This window comes from Salmo salar, chromosome 03, assembly GCF_965601325.2.
Source record: "Salmo salar chromosome 03, fSalSal1, whole genome shotgun sequence".
Taxonomy (NCBI): domain Eukaryota; kingdom Metazoa; phylum Chordata; class Actinopteri; order Salmoniformes; family Salmonidae; genus Salmo; species Salmo salar.
The window spans coordinates 28,399,323-28,421,609 of NC_138293.1; the positions used below are offsets into that span (position 1 = coordinate 28,399,323).

The 22,287-nt window shown below is 45.1% G+C and overlaps 1 protein-coding gene across 4 annotated transcripts in view; it reads right to left on the reverse strand.

Moving 5' to 3' along the window:
• The window catches only part of LOC106599284 (collagen alpha-1(XV) chain), a 51,418-nt gene that overhangs the window by 10,366 nt on the left and 18,765 nt on the right, over window positions 1–22,287 (reverse strand). For 3 of the 4 annotated variants that reach the window (XM_045714691.2, XM_045714689.2, XM_014190435.3), the window contains 22 exons: window positions 19,057–19,613; window positions 17,143–17,217; window positions 16,646–16,738; window positions 8,303–8,426; window positions 8,008–8,045; window positions 7,687–7,887; window positions 7,537–7,563; window positions 7,372–7,434; window positions 7,203–7,280; window positions 7,050–7,109; window positions 6,596–6,727; window positions 6,281–6,376; window positions 4,240–4,293; window positions 4,090–4,116; window positions 3,790–3,918; window positions 3,623–3,682; window positions 3,475–3,510; window positions 2,153–2,194; window positions 1,977–2,039; window positions 1,507–1,542; window positions 597–680; window positions 242–301 (listed from right to left, as the gene is read on the reverse strand). In XM_045714691.2, coding sequence (XP_045570647.2) covers window positions 242–301; window positions 597–680; window positions 1,507–1,542; window positions 1,977–2,039; window positions 2,153–2,194; window positions 3,475–3,510; window positions 3,623–3,682; window positions 3,790–3,918; window positions 4,090–4,116; window positions 4,240–4,293; window positions 6,281–6,376; window positions 6,596–6,727; window positions 7,050–7,109; window positions 7,203–7,280; window positions 7,372–7,434; window positions 7,537–7,563; window positions 7,687–7,887; window positions 8,008–8,045; window positions 8,303–8,426; window positions 16,646–16,738; window positions 17,143–17,217; window positions 19,057–19,613 — 2,135 coding nt within the window. The remainder of the gene's footprint in view (window positions 1–241; window positions 302–596; window positions 681–1,506; window positions 1,543–1,976; window positions 2,040–2,152; window positions 2,195–3,474; window positions 3,511–3,622; window positions 3,683–3,789; window positions 3,919–4,089; window positions 4,117–4,239; window positions 4,294–6,280; window positions 6,377–6,595; window positions 6,728–7,049; window positions 7,110–7,202; window positions 7,281–7,371; window positions 7,435–7,536; window positions 7,564–7,686; window positions 7,888–8,007; window positions 8,046–8,302; window positions 8,427–16,645; window positions 16,739–17,142; window positions 17,218–19,056; window positions 19,614–22,287) is intronic. The other variant, XM_045714690.2, reaches the window with a different exon arrangement.

A 22,287-nucleotide genomic window follows, 5' to 3' on the forward strand; every position in this document is an offset into this window, starting at 1 on the left:
ATTGAGGAATTGAAAACAGGCCATTCTGGCTTCACAAATGACAGATGTGACCAGAATGAATTAATCATTTTGTCATTGCTCATGCATGACAAAACAATAAATGCAAACTGCCCTGAGGCATATTGATATGTGCCATGCTTCAGCATCCAGCTTATTTAATGTAGAGCAGAATGGTCATTTCCACCAAAATATAATTGACTAGTTTCAGAAACACATATCAACTGAACATTGTGCTACTCACCATCGGGCCAGGGGCCCCACGGATCTGATTAAACATGCCCCCTGTGTCGTTCAGGAGGAGCTGAGGATAAATATATGGCACACTGATTACAATAGTAAATATGCTGTATCTATACTTTACATACTGTACAAACTATGAATATTTGAAAACCAAGTGGATGGCGATGAATACAATTGCAACATACATCTCAAGTTACTTCATGTAATATACGTGTGCACACCCATTTGGTTATGAATACTCATGAAGGTAATAACCCCTTAATAAACCACAACAGCTCTATTCCTGGACAATGTGTGTGTGTTATTTGCGAAACAGCACCCAGACAGAGGATGGGAGTTGTGAGGGGTGGACGTACATCCTGCAGATTGATGATGGGACCTGGAGAGCCGGGAGGACCAGGAGATCCAGGTACAGTGTGTCCATCAGGACCACACTCTCCCTGGAAGACACAGGACAGTTAGGATACTGTTCCCCCATGAACTCAACATGAAGGACAAGAGAGGTAATATTAATAATATGCATCTCAATCTCTCCTGGCTGAAAGTAGAGGAGAGATTCACTTCATCACTACTTGTATTTATTAGAGGTATTGACATGATGAATGCACCAAGCTGTCTGTTTGAACTACTGGCACACAGCTCGGACAACCATGCATACCCCACAAGACATGCCACCAGAGGTCTCTTCACAGTCCCCAAGTCCAGAACAGACTATGGGAGGCACACAGTACTACATAGAACCATGACTACATGGAACTCTATTCCACATCAAGTAACTGACGCAAGCAGTACAATTAGATTAAAAAAAACTGATAAAAAAACACCTTATGGAAGAGCGGGGACTGTGAAGCAACACAAACATTGGCACAGACACATGCATACACACACACACACACACGATAACATACGCACTATACATACACATGGATTTAGTAGTGTAGATATGTGGTAGTGGTGGAGTAGGGGCCTGAGGGCACACAGTGTGTTGTGAAATCTGTGAATGTATTGTAATGCTTTTAAAATAGTATAAACTGCCTTAATTCTGCTGGACCCCAGGAAGAGTAGCTGCTGCTTTGGCAGCAGCTGCTGGGGATCCATAACAAATACAAATACAAGCCATTTTGAATAATACAACCAATGGTCTATAATGTTGTAACAGGCTTTGATGCAACCACACGGAATATATGATGAACAATAGACGAGGGTAGAAGAACAGCCCACATCAGGGTTAGTTTGGAATTGTTCTGCTGTGTAACACTAACATACCTTTGGTCCTGGATCGCCTTTGTCTCCTTTCAATCCCTGGGGAGAGACAAGTACAGAAACCATAGCGTATCAAACACCTTCATAGTAGACAGTAAGTAGATGAAAGTAAGCCGGTATGGAAATAGTGGGGGTACACTGTACTGGTAAAACATGAGACTTCAACAATTATAAAAACAAAGATGGCAAGAAAACTGTAGGCTATTAAGCCAAAATGTATCATTACTACCTGTCAGCCGCATGAAAAATGTGCGAATGGACTTGAAAACGGGTGGTATATGCTCCAAAATGCAGTGTGGTTCGACGTGAACACAAACATTTTGGCTAGGCAGAGATGACTGGCCGGGACCGACATACGCGCAGACAGCAGTGGACACATCCATTAAATCTACTTTAATCCCTGGGTTTAGCTAAGACTTAAGTTCATGGTTACTGCACGTGAGGCATGGTGTACTTTCTGGTTCAATACTGACCCTGGCGCCAGGAAGTCCAGCTAGCCCTTGGAGTCCCTCAGGGCCAGGAGCACCAGGCTCACCCTGAAAAGAGACAGAATAAAGCTGAAGACAGGATAAATTACACAGTATATGGAGACACAACCATCAATGTCCATCAATATTGTAGAAGGTGGTGTAAAACAGATGCAACCAACCTTCACTGACAACCCAGGAGCCCCATCCTTCCCATCTTCACCCTGTAGGAAACAAACAGGATATACAACTTATCAGATTTCCATGTGAACCAACATGAACAAAAATATAAACGCAACATGTAAAGTGTTGATCCCATGTTTCATGAGCTGAAATAAAAAATCCCAGAAATTGTCCATGTGCACAAAAAGCTTATTTCTCTCAAATGTTTTGCACAAATCTGTTTACATCCTGAGTGAGCATTTCTCCTTTGTCAAGATAATCCATCCACCTGACAGGTGTGGCATATCAAGAAGTTGATTAAACAGCATGATCATTACACAGGGGCACCTTGTGCTGGGGGCAATAAAAGGCCACTCTAAAATGTGCAGTTTTGTCACGTAACACAATGCCACAGATGTCTCAAGTTTTGAGGGAGCGTGCAATTGGCATAATGAATGCAGGAATGTACACCAGAGCTGTTGCCAGAGAATTTAATGTTAATTTCTCTATCATAAGCCGCCTCTAACGTCATTTTAGAGAATTTGGCCTCACAACCGCAGACTACATGTAGCCACTTTAGCCCAGGACCTCCACATCTGGCTTCTTCACCTGCGGGATCGTCTGAGACCAGCCACCCGATGAAACTGTGGGTTTGCACAACCGAAGAACTTCTGCACAAACAGTCAGAAACCATCTCAGGGTAGCTCATCTGCATGCTCGTCGTCTTCACCAGGGTCTTGACCAGTTCTGTGTCGTAACCGACTTCAGTGGGAAAATGCTCCCCTTCAATAGCCCTTGGCACATTGGAGAAGTGTGTTCTTCACAGATGAATCCCAGTTTCAACTGTACTGGGCAGATGTCAGATGGCGTGTTTTGCGTCGTGTTGGCGAGCGGTTTGCTGATGTCAAGGTTGCGAACAGAGCAATGGTGGCAACGGTGTTATGGTATGTGCAGGCATAACGCAATGACAACGGACACAATTGCATTTTATTGATGGTAATCTGAATGCACAGAGATACCGTGACAAGATCCTGAGGCACATTGTCATGCCATTCATCCGCTTCTATCACCTCATGTTTCAGCATGATAATGCATGGCCCCATGTCGCAAGGATTTGTACACAATTCCTGGAAGCTGAAAATGTCCCATTTTTAGTTAGGGCAAATCAAGTCAGAAATGTTAAAGTGGAAAATACCAACTTTAGAAGCCTTTTTAAACCTTGAATACACTAAAGTTTGCCTTTCTTGTAGTGCAGGAAATTTCCTGCCACAACAGTGAGATCAAATTAAGATCCTACACCTCTATTTCCACAACCTAGTTATTTTCATGTTTGTAATCTTACCTTTGGTCCTGCAGGACCAGGAAGACCAGGAGGTCCCTATAGAAGAGAGTACATAACAACAGTTATTCTCATGGAAACTTAAGGAGAAAGAGAATTTACAAGTACTTCAAAACTACAGGAGACACACACATACACCACTCTCATTCACCTGAGGGCCTTTGAGTCCTACGCCAAGGAGCATGTCATTCTTCCCAGACCCCTCCATGTCCTGCAAGCACCAACACACAACATTGTTGCATTCAGAATCAATAGAGACAAAACAAGACAACCGTATGATAGGAAACTGACTCAACAGTAAAATCAACAAAACAGCACCTCAACAAACAATCCTGCTCCTGGGGGTCCGGGGGGGCCAGGCAGCCCCCGAGGGCCAGTGTCGCCCCTCTTCCCCTCTGGTCCCCTCGGTCCTGTAGCTCCTGCCAACCCTAGGTCACCTGATTCACCCTGCAGGGAAGAATAGGCCCATTAAACTGACTATGAAGAACATAGTATAGTTTTGACTTACAATAAAGTAGATGTTACTGCAAGTCAACAGCATGACTAGGAATTTAGGTCTCATTGTTTGATTAATGCATTTTATAACTGATAACTGAGTTATCAGATGGTTAGAAATACCTTCGGTCCAACTAGTCCTTGTTCACCCTATGTGAGGAAGAGAGATCGGTTAAAGCTAACATGTGCAATGGAAATGGTTATAGGGGATCAAATCAGCTAAGTTCCCTTAGAAAATGCAAACAATAGGCTCCAGAGTAACTGTCATCTTACCTTCAGACCTTTAGGCCCTGTCGGCCCAACTTCCCCATCCAGACCAGGTTGACCCTGAAATCAACAGCAGAGAGATGTGATGTCACAACCGTCGCTCTCTGAATTTCATGCACAAACATGTCACACAAGTGACTAGTCAACCACGACCAAGACTGTCTTGCTTTCCTTAGAGTGATAGTAGCTACCATAGATACTGTTGCAAAGATAACTTTCGAAAATTCATTTGAAAGGTTTCTCAACATAGTAATTATTCATTATTTTGTAACTTTATTGAATCCCTCAGAATTAGTTACTTTTCATCATAAATTATAATATTCCTCTGTCTCAATAGTTGTAATTTAAAAAGTATATAAATCATTGCCAGCCTGTGCCACCATTGTCCCTTTTGCCATTCCTGAAGGAACAACATGGCTCATTGACTGTAAAAAATAAAGGGCAAGCTCCATAAATGCAGTTAGTGAAAGCACGCAGGCAACTGACTTATATAAAAAGGCAGATTCTCTCCAATGTACAGTAGCTTGACCATGTTTGATGTATGAAGCACATAGCTCAAGCTTAATGTCCATCAAGGCAGTTAAAGTCAAACCTGGGTTGTTTCCCGCTAAATGAGAGGATTGGGAATGAGCATAGACCCCATGATGGTTTCATAGATGGGTAAACAATTCAAAGCAGAGGCACGTGAACATACACACACACACACACACACACACACACACACACACACACACACACACACGAGTGGTGTACCGCAGTTTCGTGGGGGCCCCCGCAAGGTCTGAGCAAGGCCCCCCCTGTTAGAAGTTTTTTTTGGGGGGGGTTCTACACATTTTGCCATAGGCAAAGAGAAACATTTTGCAGTTTTATATCTAATCTCATGCTATTCTACACATTTTGTCATGCGGTTGAGAGAAAATTTTGCTGTTTTAAAGCTAATTCCTTGCAATTCTACACATATTATTGCCATGGGGCAGAGAGAAAACATTTTAGTTTTAATTAGCTCATTTCATGATATTCTACACATTTTGCAATGAGGGTGAGAGAATTTTGCATTTTTAAAGCAAATTTCTGTCTATTTTACACATTTTGCCATAAGGCTGAGAGAAAATGTTTCAGTTTTACAGCTAATTTCCTGTAATTCTAAACATTTTTGCCATGGCTTGTGACCTGTTCATATACAGTACCAGTCAAAAGTTTGGACACACCTACTCATTCAAGGGTTTTTCTTTATTCTTACATGAGGACCTGTGGCGGTCCTCATGAGAGCCAGTTTCATCATAGCGCTTGATGGTTTTTGCGACTGTACTTGAAGAAACTTTAAAAGTTTCCGGTTTTACTGACCTTCATGTCTTAAAGTTTTGATGGACTGTCGTTTCTCTTTGCTTATTTGAGCTGTTTTTGCCATAATAAGGACTTGGTATTTTACCAAATAGGGCTATCTTCTGTAAACCACCCCTACCTTGTCACAACACAACTGATTGGCTGAAACGCATTAAGGAGGAAAGAAATTCCACAAATGAACTTTTAACAAGGCACACCTGTTAATTGAAATACATTCCAGGTGACTACCTCATGAAGCTGGTTGAGAGAATGCCAAGAGTGTGCAAAGTTTTCATCAAGGCAAAGGGTGGCTACTTTTAAGAATCTCAAATATAAAATATATTTTGAATTGTTTAACACTTTTTTGGTTACTGCATGATTCCATATGTGTTATTTCATAGTTTTGATGTCTTCACTATTATTCTACAATGTATAAAATAGTAAAAAATTAAGAACAATTAGTAGGTGTGTCCAAACTCTTGACTGGTACTGTACATCCAGCCCCCCCCCCCCCCCCCCCCACTGCACAAAAGGCCCACAGAGCTTGTGGGGCCCCCAGCCTTGTGGGGCATGCTAGTGACACACACACACACAGACACACACACACACACACACACACCTCATGTACAGTACATTAAAGGGGGCAGGCTGTTAGAAAACATGGTTGGAGAGAACAGTCTGCCTTTTCAAGCCTACAGGTTCAGTGAAGGAACCAGGGAAATACCTCGCCAGAACCAAGCCCAGAGCCGAACAACCCTGAGCCAAACTCAGAGCCAAACCCAGAGCCCAAGCCAGAACCACTAAACCAATCCTCATTCACCTGAAACAATAAAGGCCAGGGATAGCCAGGTCAATAACAACAGAGAGTGGAGAGGAAACCACTGTCAACTACAATGCATACACATACAGAAGAGTATAAAATAACATTTACAATACAAAATAAGAGTGGGAACATCAATAACAGTTGAAAATGGGTGGTAACAGGTGGAAACATCAATAATTAATCTTAGGGAGAACATGAGATAGACAGACAACTCACCGGAGGTCCAGGTTTCCCAACAAGGCCATATCTGCCAGGAGGACCTGGTTGCCCAGTGAACAGGCCCTCCGAGGCATTGAAGGGGCTGGTGGGTCCTGGGGGGCCAGGTTGACCTGGAGGGCCAGGAGGACCCTAGGAGAAAATCCCCAAATGATCACGTCACTATAGTGGATTGGTCTCAACTATACAGTAGGTGATCAGATGAAACAACACCACCTGTTGGATATGGGATGCCATAGCACATGTTTAACATTGAGAGATGAACACTTGTAGCCTCCTACTTCAAGCCTGATCTCGCAAGCAAGTGTAGCGAAACCTGTAGTCATGTGATGATTTATTTAAATGAAATCTTGCGAGATCAGGCTGGCAGTATGTGGCTAAAATACTCCTCCTAGAGACATTTTATTAGAGAAAAACATAACAGATAAGCTGACAGCAGAATTAACATTCTTACTCTGATCAATTCTGTGTTGTCAAGGTCTCCAAAACCAGAGCCGAGTGCATCCTCTCCATACTGCAATTCAACAGAAAACAGGCAATTAAAGACAAATCCCCATTTGATCCCCAGTTCAACCCAATGTTTTCAGGATGTTACACTGCTACCCACCGGCACGCTGTGTGATCTGAGGGGTCCGGGAGGTCCAGGGGGGCCTGGTGGCCCTGGTAGTCCTGCTCCTGGGTCCCCCTGCGCAGAAGAGAACACAGGGTACGACTAACTGCCTATCTCACACACATTGAATATACATTTTTCCTTCTAACACCTTTTATTACTGTACCTTGTCTCCTTTGACTCCAACCTCCCCTGCCAAACCTGGGAAACCTTGAGGTCCTCTCTGTCCCTGTGGGTATTGCCATAGATTCTGTCATTTTTTAAGACCTACAGTATTTATGTATGACCATGACAGAACAGTACAAATTTGACACAAGGCAGATTTACTCACTGGATCTCCATCGTCACCCTTGCTTCCCTAAAGAAATTGAACACTCCTTTGATTTATCTTTTCAGTCTTGTCAAGTGAAGGTAATAGAAAACAATAAAACATGTACTACAATCCCAGAGTAATGGGAGATTATAATGACATAAAGCTCACCTGCTGTCCGTCCTTCCCTGGCACCCCAGGGGCCCCTGTTGGCCCTGAAGACCCCCGAGGGCCCCTGGGTCCTGGCTGGCCGTGTCCAGACCTTCTACCCTCAGAGGGAGTGGGGGGGCCAGGGGGGCCACGGGGACCAGCAGGACCCATAGGCCCAGGCTCTCCTCGCTCTCCTTTCTGTCTGTGGCTAAGAGGCCCACCCTGATGATCAGCACAAAGAGGAGAACGTTGTGTAAGAAGATGTATTAAATACTGAATCATTAATTAAGCATTTAAAGGAAATCAGGTTTTGAGGCACGTAACATCTGAGCTATTACTTACATCCCCTGACATCTCTGGCTCCTCTGTCTGGTGGGGTCCTGAGAGAGGAAGAAGAGACACCAATAGGATTAACCAATGAGGCTTCAATAATGTTAACCAGGTAGGGATATATGATGTATTCAACCAACGATATCAACCAGTGAGAGACAGATAAGAATGATCAATGCAAAGAGAAAATCCAATAACAATTGACATAGTCACCGGATGAGTTAAATCAAGAGCTCATCCGTTATTTCCCTGGACTGCCATAAGATGATTGGTTAAGATAAGTGCACTGTGAACCTGCCTTCCCCACCTCTGAGCAGCATCTCCTGATTGGCCTCTTCTGTGGGGGTCAGGTGTCCTGAGTACTCATCTAGCTCCACCTCCGGAGACTCTGTGGGCGGGGCTCGCACAGGCCCGCTCAGCATGTCCTCTGGCTGGAGGGAGAAAAAAAATGACAAGGAAGAGAGAGAGATAAAGAGTGAATGCGAGAAAGAGTAAAAAGAGAGCGAGAGAGGGAGGGGGGGTAAGTCAATTTGTAAAACAACGTTCAACTTATTTTAAATATACAGGAAACATCTAGCTATCTAAAGCATCTGGACAAGAATCAAATAAGAACAATAAGATCAGACAGCTTATGTCATATATTTATTTGTAGTAATTGGGGTCAGATTGTGGGTTGTTTAAGGGCAGAGTGATATGACTTTCTGGGGCAAGTACAGTGCTAGTGGCTAGTGGTGGGAGGATGAAAGTGAATGTAGCATACACACAGCCAGAATCTGGAGCACCCCCGGAATGGAAGAGAAACAGACACTGTATCTGTGTTTGCTTCCTATTGACAAGGATGTGGGGGTTGGCCACATTTTCCTTATAAAACAACCACTGCTACCAGTACACATAACAGACACATCAAAGGCCAGTGCAAATACCTAATATGGGGGGAACATTAGTGTTAGGCCATAGACAAACACACTATCCAGGTTATACTTCCACACTCCCTTCCCACAGGGGGCAGCAGCAACCTTGTCCAAATGCTGAGCCTGGTTGATAAGCACACCAAGTGCTGCCAATTAAGGTGATCTTCAGTCAGTCTCCCACGGGGCAAGCCGTGAGGCTGCTGGGTTTGTTTGGTGGCCATGAGGTCTTTTGTTTGGGCATGCCTTTGGTATTTTTCCTTTTTGTACATATTTATGTTTCGTCACCATCTGAACAAATTATAATCCGCTTGGACTGGCCAACCAGGAGGTCAAGACGGAGCTGGCCCTGAACTCGGTAGGTTGCGGTCTCCTGGGCACATGCACTGCATGAAAAGCAGAGTTTCTGGGTGAAATCAGATCTGCTATATTCCCGTGAAATTTGAGGTGCATGGTCGTCGGTGTGAATTTCCTATGCATTCTTGTACACTCCCATGCACCCCTAAACATTTGTGTGATACGGGATTTTCTGGGATAGTAAATTCCCAATTATGCATTAACACGTTTCTGGACATTTTCAGACTGTGCATGTCACGTAAATGTTCAACAGCTGCAGGCGTGTGACTCTATTTTGTCATGTGGTGGAAGAGCAGCCAACTCTCAGTGTCTGCATATTTATCCTGTTTTCAGGTTTGTAACATTTATAAACATGGTTTCTTTTTCAAAATCTAGAGAAATTGTTATCAAAAATTGTGAGTTGTCTGTTCATTGATGTATAATTGAAGTGTTTTGACCGAGTGAAAATGAGTGAGCTACAGTAGCTAACTATTCTGAGTCTATATAACCAGCTTATCAGGCTCTCAGTGTGCTTCATGCAATAGCTAGAGGACTCCATTATGTCCAGGAGTGATAAGTATATATTTTCTGTCTTTATCTGTTGTGGTCTAGTATTTTCTTTTTGCTAAATAGGGCCATCTACTTTAAGTGCTGCCTGTCTTCCCAGTTGTAACGCTCGTCGTTGGAAAGAGAAGTGGACCAAGGCGCAGCGTGGTAAGTGTTCATGATTCTTTATTTTCACAAACACTCAAACAAAATAACAAAAGGCGAAAAAACGAAAGCACACAGTTGTCAGGCAACAGAATGCTAAACAGAAAATAACTTCCCACAAACACAGGTGGAAAACAGGCTGCAATCAGAGACAACGATAGACAGCTGCCTCTGATTGGGAACCACACTCGGCCAAAAACAAAGAAACAAAAAACAGACTTCCCCACCCGAGTCACACCCTGACCTAACCAAACAGAGAATAATAAGGATCTCTACGGTCAGGGCGTGACAGATCCCCCCCCCCCCCCCCCCAAAGGTGCGGACTCCGGCCGCAAACCTGAACCTATAGGAGAGGGTCCGGGTGGGCATCTCCTCTTGGTGGAGGTTCCGGACAGGGGACCGTCGCTGGAGGCTCCGCGCCGGGGACCGTCGCTGGAGTTTCCACGCCATGGATCGTGGCTGCAGGCTCCGCGCCATGGATCATCACTGGAGGCTCCGGGCCATGGATTATCACTGGAGGCTTCGTGCTATGGATCATCCCTTCCGGGGTCGGGCCATGGATCATCACTGGAGGTTCCGTGCCATGGATCGTCGCTGCAGGCTCCGCGCCATGGATCATCACTGGAGGCTCCGGGCCATGGATCATCACTGGAGGCTCCGGGCCATGGATCATCACTGGAGGCTCCGGGCCATGGATCATCACTGGAGGCTCCGGGCCATGGATCATCACTGGAGGCTCCGGGCCATGGATCATCACTGGAGGCTCCGGGCCATGGATCATCACTGGAGGCTTCGGGCCATGGATCATCACTGGAGGCTTCGTGCCATGGATCATCACTACAGGCTCCGGGCCATGGATTATTACTGGAGGCTTCGTGCTATGGATCATCCCTACAGGGTCCGGGCCATGGATTATCACTGGAGGTTCCGTGCCATGGATCATCACTACAGGCTCCGGGCCATGGATCATCACTGGAGGCTTCGTGCCATGGATCATCACTGGAGGCTTCGGACCATGGATCATCACTGGAGGCTTCGTACATGGAGCCGGAACAGGTCTCAGACTGGGGAGACGCACTGGAGGCCGGGTGCGTAGAGCAGGCACAGGGTGTACCAGGCTGGAGAGACGCACTGGAGGTCTGGGGCGTAGGGCTGGCACAACCCGTCCTGGCTGGATGCTCACTTTAGCCCGGCAAGTGCAGGGCGCTGGCACAGGACGAACTGGGCTGTGAAGGCGCACTGGCGACACAGTGCGTAGAGCTGGTGCAGAAAATACTGGGCCGTGGAGGCGCACTGGAGGTCTGGAGTGTAGGGTTGGCACAACCCGTCCTGGCTGGATGCTCACTTTAGCCCGGCAAGTGCGGGGCGCTGGCACAGGACGAACTGGGCTGTGAAGGCGCACTGTGTGTAAAGCTGTGTGTAAAGCTGGCGCAGGATATCCTGGACCGAGGAGACGCACCGGAAACCAGGAGCATTGAGCCGGCACAATCTGTCCTGGCTGAATGCTCACTTTAGCCCGGCAAATGCGGGGAGCTAGCAACGAGCGCACCAGGCTGTGAATGCGCACTGGAGATACGGTGCGCATCACCGCATAACACGGTGCCTGACTGGTCACATGCTCACCACGGTAAGCACGGGGAGTTGGCTCAGGTCTCAACCCTGACTCCGCCAATCTCCCCGTGTGCCCCCCCAAAAATATTTTGGGGAGCTGCCTCTCGGGCTTCCGTTGTTGTGCTACTTCCTCATTTCGTCACCGTTCATCTCTTGCTGTCTCCATCTGCTCCCTTGAACGGCGATATTCCCCAATCCGTGTCCAGGGTCCTTTGCTGTCCAGGATCTCCTCCCATGTCCAACTATCCTGGCCACGCTGCTTGGTCTGTTTTTGGTGGGAGGTTCTGTAACGCTCATCGTTGGAAAGAGAAGTGGACCAAGGCGCAGCGTGGTAAGTGTTCATGATTCTTTATTTTCACAACACACTCAAACAAAATAACAAAAGGCGAAAAAACGAAAGCGCACAGTTCTGTCAGGCAACAGAATGCTAAACAGAAAATAACTTCCCACAAACACAGGTGGAAAACAGGCTGCCTAAGTATGATTCCCAATCAGAGACAACGATAGACAGCTGACTCTGATTGGGAACCACACTGGCCCAAAAACAAAGAAACAAAAAACAGACTTCCCCACCCGAGTCACACCCTGACCTAACCAAACATAGAGAGTAATAAGGATCTCTACGGTCAGGGCGTGATACCAGTAGCCTACTTGGTGTGTGAACTGCTAACTGCTCATCATTTACAGATAGTTGTTGACACATCAACCAGGATCAAGGGGCAGGACAATTTGTTACTGGTTTTGGGAATCAGTGGTTGTATAGGAGGGGGAGTGGTTTCACCTCTCCTAGGCAATCAGCAATTAGTAAACGGAGGTGTGCTCCCCACCTCTGCTAGGCAATTAGTGTTAGTTCTTCAGTCTCCCATGGTTTCTCAGCGGCAGCCGTGTAAGCGACGGTTTTGTCGCAAAACTTAGACTGTTGCCGAAACAGACTGTTCTGCCGCGTTGTTCAAGGAAGGAAAGAGAGGATGGCTCCACACCACTCTCTCACTTTACTATCTTACCTAGTTATTTACAGATTCTCATTTAGTTTTTTTGATAGCTTTGTCAACAACGTGTATGTTTTCTATACCTGTTCACACCTCTCCCTGTAGGCTTTGCAGATGCTCCCCACCCCTTGGCTGCAACCCTTCTAATTTACTGTACCCTGCGCACAACCCATGTGGAATTCCGGGTCTTTGGCAGTGTTCGGATCTGTGGTCAAGAATGGCGAGTTCATCTCAGCTTATGCTGCCCTTCAGTCCCTTGACTTTTTGGCCCTGACGGAGACATGGATCACTCCAGAGAGAGCAGCTGGAGTAACAGTGTTTTCTTCATCTGACTATGTTTTCTCTCATAGGCCAAGAACATCTGGTCGTCGCGGTGGTGGCACAGGTCTACTAATTTCTCCTAAATTCAGATTTTCTCTTTTCTCCATCTCCTCATTTGAATTCCATGCTGTCACTGTCACTTGTCCACTCAAATTTAACATAATTGTCATCTATTGCCAACCGGGTGCCCTTGGAGAGCTCCTCAATGAGCTTGACACCTTTGATAAGCTCATTTCCTGACGATGACTCAACACTTTTGTACTTGGCGACTTCAAACTCCCAACGTCTGACTTCAATTAATTTTTATTCAACTCTTTCCCCTCCTTGACTCTTGACCTCACCTTTTCCCAATCCCCTCCAACTCACAATGCAGGCAATACGCTTGACCTCATCTTTAGTAGAGGCTGCTCACCTACTAATCTCAATGCAACCCTCCTCCAGGTCTCTGATCCCTAACCACTCCGCCCCTACCCAGATGGTCATGCGCCGAAAGCAATCTTCGCTCTCTCTCCCACAAACATTATCCTCTTCTATCCTATCATCGCTCTCTTCTGCTAAATCCTAAGCCCTGCTAAATCCTTCTCCCTCCTGTCTGCTGATTCTGCCTCTTCGATCCTCCTCTCCTCCCTTTCCGCATCCTATGACTCGAGCTGTCCCCTTTCCTCCCGGCTGGCTCTTAAATTGAGATGTTTTATTTATTTTTTTACAAATGACGGCTCAAATTAAGTGTATTTACATATGAACTACGCAAATTCAATGTATTTTAGAAGTTTACTTTTCATGAAAATGGTATCTTATGGTGGCATGCTAATTGCTAACTGCTAATGTTAGCTAGCTCAGCGCTAGGTGCTAGCTAGCCTACCATGTCACCCTACTAGCTAGCTTATGTTGTTGTTAGCTAGCTGTTACATTTAATACACAGGTCTATTCTAACATTTGCTTGTACAATTAGCACTGTATAAATATAGTGAAGGCGATATACTGTTGTTGCCCATATAAGGGGCGGAAGGTAGCCTAGTGGTTAGAGCGTTGGGGCCAGTAACCGGAAGGTTGCTGGACAGAATCCCCGAACTGACAAGGTAAAAATCTGTTGTTCTGCCCCTGAGCAAGGCAGTTAACCCACTTCCCCGGGTGCCGAAGACGTGGATGTCGATTAAGGCATCCCCCCCCCCACACCTCTCTGATTCAGAGCTTTAAATGCGGAGGATACATTCAGTTGGACAGCTGAGTAGGTATCCCCTTTCCTTTCCTTTCCTAATGCATGGGTGTGTCATAGCTACATACACCTAGTGAGACAAGGCTGTGTTTACACAGGAAAAAGAGTGAAACTCTCAAAGGTATGTTTAATGCCGTTTTTACACACATTTACATTTTTACGTACGATAACACGGTGATGCACCAAAACATACATTTAACCTTTGGCTTATATTCATTGCATGTTCTTGTGCCACCTATTACGAGATTGTGAGGCGGTGTGTATCTCTCAGGTTTACCTGAGAACATAGGGGACACAATCTTGGAGAAACGTGCAAAGGGTCGCCAGAGGAGAAAGCGGGTAAGCCTTTTTGTATTAGTAGCTTCTGTGTAACACTAGGTTTACTACTCCTGTATTACTCCTTGTCTTTGGAATACAAAGGTTGTATATGGCCCAATTACATGTTTCAAGTTATATATTTGAGTCTAGAAGAGTAGAATGAAAACAGATGTTGAATTCCACCCACCTGGTCTAGAGTGGCTGCTATAGCCCCTGTGGTTCCATTAATCACGGATTGCTGTACATGGTTGGAATACTAATTGCCTATGTATCATAACTGCATTGACTGTTTTACTGAAAATAACAGTAATCATGAACCACGTACATGTTTTGGCAAAAACGTCCACATGCTTGTAGCTTTGTGCACTGCCAGTATCACATGTATAACTTGTTGCATATCTTGTTTGATTATAATGATCTTTGGGTAGTTGTTGGGGGTGATACATCCAGTGCATGGAGCCAAAGGCATGTGAAGCACCTTTCAACCAGGTGGATGGAATTCACCTGTTGTCACAATAGTCCAATAATACTAATAATTTCACAAGATATCCCAAAAAATGTTGGGGGTTACTACCATCAAGGTCAGAGTGATATATGTCAAAGGTTGGAATTCCACTTTAATGTCGCTCAACCTGGGGTTGGTGGGGCTTTAAAGTAAAGTTCAGGCTTGAATTACACTGAACAAAAATATAAAGTGTTGATCCCGTGTTTCATGAGCTGAAAAAAAAAATCCCAGAAATGTTACATACGCACAAAAAGCTAATTTCTCTCAAATGTTGTGTACATCCCTGTTAGTGAGCATTTCTCTTTTGCCAAGAGAATACATCCACCTGACAGGTGTGGCATATCAAGAAGCTGATTAAATAGCATGATCATTATACAGGTGCACCTTGTGCTGGGGACAATGAAAGCCCTCTCTAAAATGTGCAGTTTTGTCACACAACACAATGCCAAATGTCTCAGGTTGAGGGAGCGTGCCTCCTGACTGCAGGAATGTCCACCAGAGCTGTTGCCAGAGAATCTAATGATAATTCCGCTGCCACCAACGTCGTTTTAGAAAATGTGGCATTAAGTCCAACCGGCCTCACAACCACAGACCACGTGTTACCACGCCAGCCCAGAACCTCCAAACATGGACGATGCTGGGCCAATTGTGCGCCGCACTATGGGACTCCCAATCACGGCCGGATGTAATACAGCCTGGATTCGAACCAGGGACTGTAGTGACGCCTCTTGCACTGAGATGCAGTGCTTTAGACCGCTGCGGCAAACGGGAGCCCAATCTTTGAAATTGTTGCATGTTGCGTTTATATTTTGGTTCAGTATATATGAATATGCATGACTTGAGACTAATGCATTTGTTTACTGTGTTCTATTGTTTTCATAGTTTTTGCTTCTAGATGCACAGTTGAGTGCTTGCAGAGGATGAGAGAGACATTTGGACAGGAGTTAATGTTGACGTGATGAGCGATGAGGATGGCCTGCAAAACGGCAAACCAGTGTGGGTGCGCACTGCCCTGTCAAGAACTTGGAGAGGGACCAGAGTTATTTACTGACACTTGGGTGGACGGAAATGTATTGCAACTGGCGTTAAACATGCATTGGAATTTCAAGATGTGGGTGGTCGTTTTAGGGGTTTTACTGAACCGTTTCCAGATATATGCACGCCTGTGCCTGTCCTCACACAAGTGGTCCGTTATCGGAGATATACTGGATGTGTGTACACTTTCACGCAAATTTCCCAAAACGATGTATTCGTAATTGTGCACTGGAGTGTTCCATGCAGTGATGTGCATTCAACACGGTCCTCAAATGCTGATTTCTGAAATAAATGCAAACATTCATTCAGGTTACAGACATGTAACAAGGCTTAGGACTCCTAGACTTAGCGAGTGCAACAATATTAGCAGGCTAGTTACTGGGTTTCGTAAAACTGGGTAGAGCGATAGAGGTACTGAATCTCCCTACTGGAATATGCCCCCAGTGTTCACTATTACGTACTTGTGTTTTGTACCAGTACAAATTGAAACTGATAAAACAGACAAAAGATGTTCCACTACATGTCAAGGCTTATGCAAGATACTTCCAATTAAGTCTGTCAAAGTGTTGCTCAGACAGCCACGTTCCTTGTCCAAGCCAATCTTAGTTGAGCGGATGGATGCTCTTTCTCTCACCTCTGCTCAACCAGCGTCCGTTGAGTCTCTCACTGAACACATTAATCTCTCACACCCCATGCTCACCCTTGCTGTTTCTTTTCTTCGTTTCGTGTTCTTCATCAGACCCTCTGTTTCACGGTCGTCCATCGTTTCGGCCCCACTCCCATCCCCAGAAGCCTGGAATACAAAGACATCACCATCTCTCTATCCAAACACAATATTGACACCAGTGACCTAGAAGTAGAATTTCCCTAACTACCCACTAGAGAGAAGTCTTAATTCACATAATTTAGGCGAAGAAAGGTGAGAGTAGTGGCAGATATGTACATTCAAATGGATGTGAGTGAGGGCCAGTTAAAAGTGAAAATCAACCAGTATTCCTTATTTTGAACACTAGGGGGAGCCCTCTGTATGCAAAGTCAAGCCATGGATAAAAGTCCTGCCAGCCAAACGCTCAACACATTAGTCAATAATTTGTGCTGGTGATGCCTCTAGAATGTCAGGAGCTCAAGGCTATGGATACATACATATCAATAGAACTGAATCTGTATTGTGTCAGGCTGTGGTGTGTAGACACTCACGTAGGGATCATCTTCCTCACACTGTTCCTCTGCAGCCCTGGGGTCTGATTTGATCACCAGCTGCTGGATAGAGCCCTGTACAGAAGGAGAGAAAGAGAGATATATGTGATGTATGATAAGGAGTTATTGTGCTGATATAGCTAACTTAGAGAGATATTCTGATCTGGGATAAGTGGGATGTAAAATACTGGCCCCACAGTCAGTCAGTATGGAACACAGCAAACTACGACATTTACTACTGTAAAATCATGACACAATATTGCATAGAGAGACAAAGACCGACAGAACACAAGACCAAAGATAGAAAGAGTGAAATTAATCAAGGCTGCATCAAAACAAAACTCGTAGCTTTATTGTCCTGGCTGGTTTTGATGGGCCAGAGCTATCTCTTCACACACAGTTTAACCCGGCAGTATTGCCCAGCATGACAGACCACAGTGTTCTTTTGGCTCTGTGATTAACTGTGGGACCCCCTTATTCTACCGCCTTCTCTACCCCCTCCTCTCCCACCTCATTTCCCTCTCCCTCTCTCTCCCTCCCCCTCTCTCTCCCATCTCACCCCTCCTCTCCCCCTAACCCCTCTCTCTCCCCCTCCCTCACTGGCCCTTCTGCTCTGACTGACTGACTGTGGTTTGGCCCTCTCAGGCCCCTCGCCAGTCCACCACCAAATTGCCTCACAACAACAAAAGGTAAAGCTGCCCACTTTGCTGCTGTCGTCACGGAAACCACTTTCCCAAACACACACCACCACCGTCAGAACTCTCAAGGCACAGCAGCATACTACTAATAAACGTTGCCGGATGGTTCATTTAGGGGCATGGAGAAAGTCCCATTCACTTCATCATCAAGTTTTTATTAGTCATATCATGTACAGGGTACAAACGGTACACACCGTCCAAAAATAAATGCTCACTTGCAGGTTCCTTTTCAACAATGCAACAACAATTAGAAATAATAAAAGAGAAGAATACGAACATAAAGTAAATAGCTCAGTGTTTGACCTAATAGAAGCGGGCTTTAGGGGAAGTTTTGCTCTTGCTCTGACACCCAACAAAATGATTAATAGGAATATTTTCATTGGTTATATTGAACCAGCTGAATAGTTCTCTCTTCATAGATAATCAATATGAAATATCTCAATGGTCTCACTCTCCATAACTACACTAGATGACAGTCAATGTGTGGTAGCTGGGAGATATTGTTTTGACTAGACCAGACACTACTATCACCCCCTTAATTCCTCAGTTAGTGAACCTCACCGTTTCTCCTCTCAGAGAAGCAACTGGAACAGACATCACAGGACACATGAAAGTGAGGACTTGAGCTGAGCAGAGCTGACCACGGGTCTGTTTATTAAACAAAGTTGATCTCTCCCTTCCTCTCTGAGAAACTGCCAGGACCTCCCATCAGGACACAGACCGACACACATCGATGGCTGTCAAATTTCAGGATGTTTGGACCGGAGTTATACAACCTTATATGAGCTGATTCTGAGAAACTGTGATCAAGTGACTATAATCCATGACCGAGCACATTCGTACATGAATCACTATATTTGATATAGCTAAACATTCTTGTTGAAATCCGATATTGTATGCTAGACAAGTGGTGCACAGCGAATCTGAAGATGTCCCAGCTGTGGAGCTTTTAGTACAGCATTTAAGACTAATTCAACACAGATGACCATTGAGTCTTTTATCATGTTAATGGAGTAATGTTCATGCTAACACAGACTGGGCAAACAGAGTAGGACTCACAATCCACACAGTGCAAGTCATTTGTGCAAAGAATTAAACACAGACACACAGAGAGAGAGAGAGCGCACAAGAGAGAGCCCAGCCCACCCAAACCCAGCACACATAAACTCACAGTAACATGGTACTGTAAAATGATCAGAAGCAACCACCAACTTACCATAAACCTCTCCAGGCCAGTCCCTCCAGCGTTGCCCACAAAGATGCCTGAGCTGGGCTCAAAGCTGAGCTGGCGGCTGCTCCTGTGGAAGGTCTCTGCTTGGAAGTCATCACAGTCCATATAGAGGCACACTTCCTGGTCCTGCACCGACAGAGTGAATATCGTCCACTTTTTGGTCATATCAGGCACCTTGAAAGACACCACCTGCTGGCTGTGTGAGGACCCCTGGCCCCCCTCGGTGTAGTACAGCTGAATCCTCTGGGTCTCGTCCTCCACGGCTGTCAGCGCCAGCCCCAGCTGCACCACCTTCTGCTGGGCATCAGTGATGGCGAACAGCACCCCTCCCTGGTTGCTGCTCGGCCTGATGGTGACGATGATGGCAAAGTCCCTGAAGAAAGGGTCGGGCATGAAGGTCTTGGTGAGGCGTCCGATGTTGGCGCCGGGACCGAAGTTGTAGGCCGGCCGGAAGCCCTCATAGCCGGTGATATAGGAGACAGAGGGAGGGAGCGGCACTCCGATCAACTCAGTCAGGTCTAAGTGGCCTGTAGAGCCATGCTCTGTAAGCAGGAGGAAACGCGACAGAATCATGAAATCAAAACACAATGAATAGAATCACATGTATGAGCCTAAAACTGTATAGAAAACTCTGTGGCAGGTAGCCTAGCAGTTAAGAGCGTTGTGCCAGTAACCAAAAGGTCGCTGGTTCAAGTCCCCGAGCCGACTGAAAAATCTGTTGATGGGCCGTTAACACTAATTTCTCCTGTAAGTCACTCTGGATAAGAGTGTCTGCTAAATTACTAACGTAAATATAATAGATGGCTCAGTATTACTATAGATATCAGTACCATTTCCATTATCGGCATAACTCAAAATCACAATAACATCCAATGCTCTCATCAAGATATGTCACCATACTGTACGTCATCAAGTTACGTAATTTCACCACTGCAGTCAGAACCTCAGTCACTGGAACCTTTACGGAACTCCTCCTCCAGTGTCAATTAGAAGATAATATCATACATGTATGTGCTGTCACCTGACCTTGATCAGTCCCTGGGTATCATCACAATCACATGGTTGTTTGCATTGAACACAAAGGTTGGGTTTTCCATACACAGATTAAGCCTAGTCCTGGACTAATAAGCACTTTCAATGGAAATTCTACATTGAACATGCTTTTTACACCTCGATCATGTGTAGTACAGACTATAGAATGTTGTAGAATGCCATAGTAATACTACAGTATTAGCCACAAAAAAACACTAGTAAATACTACAGTATAGTACAGTCTGAAGAAATACTACAGTATACTTCAAACTATATACTGTAGTTCTTTTACTGCAGTATTCTAACTATAGTTAACTGTAAACACTACAGTATATTACAGTAAATACTACAGAATAAACTAGTGTTTTTGCAGACTTTAGTCCGCAAAAACACTACAGTGAATACTACAGTAAATACTACAGAATAAACTGTAGTGTTTTTGCAGACTTTAGTCCGCAAAAACACTACAGTGAATACTACAGTAAATTCCACAAAAACCCTACAGTGAATACTATAGTATTTTACCAAAGTATACTATTTTTTAATGTGGGTAGTACAGGTCTAGGCTCAACCTGTGTCCCGGAAACCATACCAAAGAGCGCAAGCACAGTATAGGAATAATATCTCATTCTACCATAACCGATGTCTCCCAAATCCATCTATCCTCATCACTGAGCCTAACGACCCCTTAACGAGTCAAACATTCACCTATGGCTCATTGCACTCAATTTCTTCCCCCTGTCCAGACCATAATGCCCCCCAACATAACCTACAGACACTTGCCGTAAAACCTTTCATTGGGGTTGAGGGGCCTATCATTGTGGCGTAGAGAGAGGGTTTAGCGGAGAAAGATACCGGTAGATCACATTCTCTCCATTCTCCCCCACATGCCGTTCATCTCCCTTGGCGAACACTATCACCCCAACATTCCACTGTGGTAACCTCTTGGCCATTGGTTTCACCTCAGTCTTGTCAAGTATTAACCCTCCTCTACACATCAGTGGGCCTCTCCACCCACAGACTAGACATGGTCTCTGATTGGGTCTGTAATTCATCAAATTAGCAAAGTGTAAAAAAAACATGCCAATTAGGGAGGAGGGTGGTAGTGTTTGAACATCCTCCACTCGGAACGAATGCCTCCCACAACATGCAGCCTCCCACAAACACTGACTGAGTCACACAACCCAGACTGCCACAACCAAGCCAATCTCTTAGTGGGATCAGAGAAAGATCTATCAGAAGTTCACGTAAAACAGTTTGGTAGGAATATATACAAACATACATCTGATGTCCTCAATGAGGACCCTGCCTGTTTTAGCATATCAACACAGTAATGCTAATAACGTACAGGTGAATGGTGCGAACTGTCTAAAGTTCTGTAAGTAGGTTGTCATACTGAGTGGATGTCTGGGAGAGTGAGTTACTGTTTATGGCCGGCTATAATCAAAGCTGGATCGACAGACAGACATCCTCCTTGGACAGACACATTGTGGAGAGAAACTGTCAGAGTGTAACACCTACAGTACAGCTCAGACAGAGGAATAGACAGGAGAGCCCTCATGAAACTCATGGGTTACTACAAAAGTTAACAACACATTTTATTCTGAGAGAGCTTGCAGAATGTGGACACAACTTTGTTCTCTTTGTCCAGTGATTTTCTTGGAGTCTATGTACTGAATTATTCTAGTCAGGCAAGACTGGTGCACCATCCATTTCAATTCGGAAAAAGTTGTATTGCTCCTCTCATCTCCAGCCTCTTGATATCATTCCTCCCTCCCATACCTCAGCCATCCGTCCATCCGTCCATCCCCCACTCTCTCTCACCCGACAATCCAGCCCAGCCAGGCTCTGAAACAATTCTAAACACTCCTCAGACCCTACTTTCCTCAGGTTCCAGGAAGGCTCCTGGCCCTAATCCTATTATTTTAATATCATGTGATAGGGATTTAATTTGGAAACCAAGGAGCTAGCAGGAAACCTGCTCCCCTCAACAATGCACAGCCTCAATTAGACAAGTTAAAAACACTTAGCCACGCTCAGTAATCTTGAGCAGGCTGTGAGGGAACACACTTCCTAATCCCTGTCATGATCCCACTACAAGTATCAGCTTGAGACTATTTTAACAAAAATAATGGACCACCATGAGTCTACAGCTCCACAGCTGCCACATTGTCAGGGTCTTTC